Below are 6,892 nucleotides of genomic sequence, written 5' to 3' on the forward strand. Positions count from 1 at the left end.
CACACACACACACACACACACAGAGAGAGAAAGATTATTCACTTACATTCTGAGTCCAGTAAAGACGAGCTGTCTCCCCAGGCTGTATTCACCAGGCTCCCAATTTGTACTCGTCAGAGTCAAAAGTTGAGTCTAAGTTAGGAGAAGTTTTAGGTGTTGCCCAAACTAGATTTCCTGTTATGCGCTAAGATCCCCGGAAAATGACACAGCAAATTTCTCAGAAGTTTGCATGCAATGGAACAGCTGTATGAAATGTTGCTTAATCTTCATCATAGCTTTGGCTATGACTTTGAACCTTATTTATTCAAAATACTCAACCAGGATTGAACAACAAGGTTTGCTCATATGTGAATGTGAAATGTATGTTGTATGTTTGTGTATGGATGGTTGTTAGACCTTTCCTTGTTTGTAAGCAGATATGTGCTGTGTACTACAGGCAAGTAATAAATAGACAACAGAACATAATTGTCTGTGGGGGTGAATTATTGCTAAAAAGGAAACACCATAGTTTCATTGTTTTTTTTCCCCTCCAGTCTTTTGTAATAAACTTGTAAATGTGACCACAGCATCCATGACTAATAAGTGTGCTGTGTTTTAGTGGCAGTTTCAGGTAAGGGATTCCTGGTATCAAATTGCTTAAATTAATGTTTTATAAGGAACATAAATTTGTTTTAATTTTGCAGCACTTGGTTAATGTTCACAATAGCCTCAATACCTTTATGAGAACCTCCTTTTTTGTGCAAGGAATTCCAAGACTTGCATGTCAGATGCTACCATAATATTTTCAAAAGGCAGGCACTTTGGTAATGCAAGCAGAAATATCACTCACTTCTGCACTAAAGGTCCTTTTTGATCATTTTTAGTCTATACTTATACACCGATCTGCGCATTACACTGGCAGGTGAAGTGCAGAACATTGATTGCGTCATTGCGATGGCACCTGTGAAAGTGCCAAGGAAATATTAAGGCAGCAAATGAAAAGTCAGTTTTTGGATTCAGGGGAAGTGGGAGAGCATAAGGAGCGACTCTGACAAGGGTCAGTGGGTCAGGGCGTCTTCAAACAGGCAGGTCTTTTGGGGTTTTCCCGGTTCGCACTAAAAGTGGTCCAAGGGAGGACAAATAGAGAACCGGTGACAGGGTCATGGGCGCCCAAGGCTCATTGACGCACGTAAAGCGCAAGGCTAACCGTGTGGTCTGATCCCGCAGAAGAGTTACTGTAGCATAAATTGCTGAGAAACGAATGAGGACTGTATGTTTGCGTAGCAGCAGACCGGTCACCAGGTAGCGCTATGGGAAGAAGGCAACTCGGCGGAGGCAGCGTGACGCTGTGGGCGAGGTGCGAACCGCACAGATTCTTCAGGACGCCTTCGCAGTTCTTGTGGAGTCCATGCCTTGAAGCGTCAGCTGTTTCCTCGGCACAAGGTGACTTATCTAATAACTGACAGGTGTTTGTTGTTGTGGCTGATCGGTGTATACTTATAAATGGGCTAGGCCTACTGTTTTTCTAAGGTCAAATTAAGCTATTTAAACGTGACTCTTCCGTATTCATCATCACCACCCTTTCCCCTTCTGTTCTTCCTCACCTTTGTCCAGGAGCTCATAAATGGACCAGTCCAGGAATTAACACTGGGTCTTTCGAAAACACGCCAAGTTCATAGACGCCCCTTTAAGAATGTGCCCCTGCACAAAATGCAGGTGCAATTCACTGGTTTACATTTGTGGAAGAAAAAAAAAGTGACATCTTCCACAAACATTACAACCTAAAACAAGTACAGCACAGTTCTGGTGTATAAGAGGCTACTGTACTAATGGAATAGTTAGCAATACAATGGTCTAAATTACTCGAAAGGCTATTTGAACAGAGCACCAAAGAAGGAAACTTAAATTATACCGGGTTTCTGCAGGTTTTTAAGTTGAATTGGTCTTTTAAAGACCTTTTTAGATCTTTGAATGCAATTTAAGACGTACGTCCAAGGCGCGAATCGCCAAAAAGGAGGTAAAAATACGTTTGGAGGTGATTTTTACATACAAATTCAATTACGAATCGAAATATATGTTTCCGTTCATGGCTCGAAGAAGCATCTAGCAGTTTGTCACACACTTGAATGACTTGAACCCTGTAACCTGCTCACGGAATGAAGCGAGTCGTAAAACAGGCAGATATGTATTCCTACATTTTAGCAGGTAGTGAATTGTGGTTGAGACAATGAGCTGAAATATTGGTAAGTATTAATTGTTATTTTCAGAAACGTGCTTTTATTTAAGTTGTTTTTTTATTTCAAAACTGATAAGAACATGGAACCACCGTACAACATGTGGTACTACTGTCTTCCCAAAAACAGGAAAGCATAAGTTAATGTCACACTTTAGAGGTGCTTCCAACTTGACGTTAAAATTATCTACACATAACTCGTCACATAAATGGGAACAAGCAGCAATTAGTCAACTGGTAATGTCAGGCTTTACAGTCACATTAACAAGCTAATCATTCACAGGACGAGAGAGAGAGAGGAGAGATTTTATACCTTTAATATTTGTCTTGTGTTTTTCAGTTGGGGAGACCAGATTATTACTAATGCAGCAGGAGCTAAATTTGTTAAATGGATACTTTTTCACAACATGTCAGAATCTGAGTATTATCAATCTAATAAAGGCCTCGTTTGGACACTCAGAACTCCAAAGTGTTAAAGTACAAATAGTTAGTTTCTAAACGTTTCTGAGTGTAAACGACCTTCTGTGGTTACTGGTCACACTATAAAGCCACAGACAAAACACAAGTTTACATGGTGGCTCTCAAATAATGATAATAGGGTCATTTTATTAGGTACATCTGGGCCTGTAACATTGAATGCAGTCTGCTTTTGCTTTGACATTAATTCAACTATGTTTATTAAAAGAGCTTCTAATGCTTTGCCTGTCCCATTTACAAACAAGGGATAGAATGGCTTGTGATGGGGCTGTTATAGCTGTGCCTAATTATGTAGCGTATAAAAATCATGAATCTAATTATTATAGTGTATTGGCTCCTTTTTGTTTTTTTATTTATGTGTACCTCCTCTTCCCTTCCTCTGCACACTCTCATGCATGCAAATGTCCCTACAGAAAATGTTTATCCAAAACATTTTACAAATAATTAGAATTATTTTTTTCAAAGTGGGATTTTGGAAAATGTGGAATTGGATAATTTGTTAAAAATGTTAACAAGGCATGTGCAGAATGTCAGAAGCCAGTAACACTCCAGTCGTCGTCGTGATCCTCTTCCACTAGTCTGAGGGAGAGAAAAAATGAATTAGTTTGTCAGTATAGACTATATTCTGATGACAATGTAAAAAGTGTAACATTATAGACTATATGAAATAGAAACATACAAGTTGTACACACTTTAGTATGAAAGAGCCCATGAAAGAAAAAGTAAACCTGGTGATTTCATTTGCTGCCACATATGTTGTAAAGGAAGAAATGGAAAGCCCCATAAACCTTCACCACAGACAATAGCTTAGTCCTTTGTGCACGAATTACATTTTTGTAGCAGAAGTTTGACTGTAGCTTCCCCCAGAGACCCGGGCAGTGTGTCAGATCAGCACCAGCCAATCCAGAAGGAGCAGTGATCAAACGCCTCCCAGACACAAACCCATATTTGGGTTGACTCCTCCTCTAACGTTTTCTTTTCTGTGTGTGTGTGTGTGTTTTTAAAAACGACCCACCTCTTCCCCAGCCTCACTAACGGGCCTGTACGACTGAAAAAGGAATCAAGGACCTACAGGCTGCTATTCAGGGTTTTGATTCGTTGGGAACTGTTTAGACAGGCCCGGGTCACCACATGTCACCTTGTGGTGACGCTGTGAACGTTTCAGTGTAGTGAGGTGATCGGGGTTGGGGTGGGAAGACAAAGCGCCTGTGAAATTACAGGCGTTAAACAAGTGCTGATTGTTTTTTATCTGTCCCCATCGAGAAGCATCAGTGTTTTAGTCACAACACAAATGAAGAGGACTTCGTGCACACATAACCAAACCGAAAATGAAACCGCTCCATTCTTATTTATGAGTAATTAGTTTGTTGCCATTTCAAAAACAGAGAAACGACTTAGAATGAAATCTGTATTTCCTTCGTGATGTCGTTAGTCGATATCGAGTCCTCTCTCTGTCTTTTATTCAAGCACATGAGCGTGTGCGGGCGCGGCTCACACCCGACTCTGAAGAGTCTTATTGTCAGTGCACTACTGAAAACACAGGCTGTGCACGGCTGCGTAATATTAGTGCACCATGTTAGTGCAGTGCGCATCAATGAAGTGCGTAAAATTAATAAAACCCTTCGACATGTGGACAGCTGCTACAGAGCCTTTGCTATGCCGCGTTTCGTTTTTGTTATAAAAGAAGGCCATTTATGTTTGCACGAAGTCCTCGACATTTGGGTTGTGACGAAGATCTTTTGGATGCTCGTGTCTGGGTGCAGCTGCCATGTGTACGGGCCGGTTGAGCTCCATGGTCAGCGATAGCCGAGAGCCTCTGTCTTGGGCACTTTCACTTTCGGCAAACTGGACCTTTTGGTGCAGGATTTGGCAATGTGGTGACTATATCAATCTGTCGTATTCTGAAACTAATCTAGCCTAATCAGAGCGCTAACCTCTAGCAAAAGAAAAATCAGAACATGAACTCATAGTCATAATCACACTTTCAGATGAGCTGTAGCTAAAAGATTCATTTAATGCACCACAACTAATATAAATGGGGTTGTCAAATGGCACAAAGTGTAGCTAAATTACGAGGCAGCAAAATTCAGAGCCAGGCTGAAAAGCCCAAGGTAGGTGGCCTTAAAAAGCTCATTAAGTTTAGTTTAAAACAAAAGCAGCACGTGTTTATTTTTATTATAAGCTGTAGCCTAATATTTTCAAGTGTGCTGGATATTCTGTAGCCTGTAAAGAAACAAATCGTTGTATAGACATTCTGTAGGCTGGAGGCCCTGCTCAGTGCCGCCGTGCCCATATTGGCGAACTAGACAGTTGTTTGATTTAATTTCATTATTAGGATCCCCATTAGCTGCATGTAAAAACATATAGCATCTTGCGGTGCCCAGAGTGTTTTACGCACAGGAGAGGCTCGCACTGTTATTATTTAGGCTAAGGAGCTGAAATTTGATTATTCGTTAAATATATGTCTTGACTCTATTGTAAAGAGCTTGGAAACGGGTTATTGGAATTATTATGCATTTGGTGCGTTATTTGTGGGCTATGGATCCTCAAAATGCCGGCGTCATTAAAATTGTTGGAACTGCGCACATGACCTTTACACTAAACTATTTGCATTATATTTACATATTGGCCTTTTTGTGTGGTAGGCTTATGTTGCAAATAGATGGGCGGTATAATGGTTTTTCTCCTAGAGCTGCAGTGCATGTGTAACCAGTGGGTTGGTCAGGCCTACAGTATATGGCCATGTGAGCAATTTGTCGTGTTAACCGCGGACATACACCGATCAGGCATATCATTATGACCACCTGTACATATGTATGCACTTCAGTGCAACACTTCTGCCATAACATTTGTGTTTGTGAAGCTCAAAATGTTTTTTTTTTTTTTTTGGTGACTGTCATAAATGTATAAATTATATGTTCTTCCAGTCTGTTTTCAAATTGTTATAGACCTGACAGCTTTTTACTCATTGCTTAAGACATTCATTCATTCATTTACTGTATTTATAGGTGCATCTCAATAAATTAGAATATCGTGGAAAAGTCCATTTATTTCAGTAATTCAACCCAAATAGTGAAACTCGTGTATTATTTAAATTCAGTACACACCGACTGAAGTAGTTTAAGCCATTGGGTCTTTTAATTGTGATGATTTTGGCCCACATTTAACAAAAACCCACTATTTCACTATTCGAGTTGAATTACTGAAATAAATCGACTTTTCCACGATATTCTAATTTATTGAGATGCACCTGTACATGAGAGAAAGGAGCTTTCAAGATTTGAAAGCTCAGCTTGTAAGTGCACCTACCCTTGCTTTTGCTAACTTCTCTCCCCCCTTTATTCCTGAGGTCGACACTAGCCATAGCAGCTTGGGAGCAGGATGGCCAGGTGAGACCGGTCGCTTATGTCACCAGAAATTTATGTCCAGCCGAAAAGAACTATAGCTCCATGAAGTTGACCATGTCTGAAAAGGTCAGGGAGTATTTTGGGGGCCAAAAACATCTTCTGAATCGATTTAAATGATCATTGAGCCATCTAAACACTGCAAAATTAGGAGCCACTGAACTATAGCTTTCGATTATAGTATTTATCAGTCAGGTCATATTATAGAATAATAATAACATTGGATAACATTGTAATAGTAAGAATGCAGCTGCTCTTTCAAGACAGCTAGTGGCCCCAGCCCCGCAAATGGTGGAACATTTCTCCCAGGACTGCAATACTTGTGTCCTTGCAGGTGGGTGGCTAAGGGGAAGTGTATCGACCAATATGCTAGGCAGTCTGCAGTGATAGTTCTGACTGGGTGAGGAGAACACCGACAGAGGCTTCAGGTTGCATTCAGCAGTGCAAAGGGTCATATGGAAGCAGCTGCTTGACAGAGGAAGGAGAGGCATGATGCTAAAGGGTGTGGTAGTGCACCAGAAAGTCTACAAACCCGATTCCAAAAAAGTTGGGACACTGTACAAAATGTGAATAAAAAGAGAATGCAATGATGTGGAAGGTTGAAATTCCAGTATTTTATTCAGAATAGAATATAGATAACATATCAAATGTTGAAAGTGAGATATTTTGAAATGTCATGCCAAATATTGGCTCATCTTGAATTTCATGGGAGCTACACATTCCAAAAAAGTTGGGACAGGTAGCAATAAGAGGCCGGAAAAGTTAAATGTACATATAAGGAACAGCTGGAGGACCAATT

The 6,892-nt window shown here is 40.4% G+C and overlaps 1 protein-coding gene and 1 long non-coding RNA gene across 5 annotated transcripts in view; one reads left to right on the forward strand and one right to left on the reverse strand.

The window, feature by feature from the left end:
* The first annotated feature begins 845 nt into the window (after nt 1-845).
* The window catches only part of LOC109967447 (uncharacterized), a 10,062-nt gene continuing 4,015 nt past the window's right edge, over nt 846-6,892 (forward strand). Inside the window, exons 1-2 of the long non-coding RNA XR_002275933.1 lie at nt 846-1,422; nt 6,039-6,078. This is a non-coding gene — a long non-coding RNA (uncharacterized LOC109967447). The remainder of the gene's footprint in view (nt 1,423-6,038; nt 6,079-6,892) is intronic.
* Nucleotides 2,079-6,892, reverse strand: part of cdkn2c (cyclin-dependent kinase inhibitor 2C (p18, inhibits CDK4)) — a 15,192-nt gene continuing 10,378 nt past the window's right edge. For all 4 annotated transcript variants that reach the window (XM_020613012.1, XM_020613013.1, XM_020613014.1 and 1 more), the window contains one exon: nt 2,079-3,268. In XM_020613012.1, the coding sequence (XP_020468668.1) occupies nt 3,264-3,268 (5 nt within the window). In that variant the 3' untranslated portion in view covers nt 2,079-3,263. The remainder of the gene's footprint in view (nt 3,269-6,892) is intronic.

This window comes from Monopterus albus, unplaced genomic scaffold (assembly GCF_001952655.1).
Source record: "Monopterus albus unplaced genomic scaffold, M_albus_1.0 scaffold129.1, whole genome shotgun sequence".
Classification (NCBI taxonomy): Eukaryota; Metazoa; Chordata; class Actinopteri; order Synbranchiformes; family Synbranchidae; genus Monopterus; species Monopterus albus.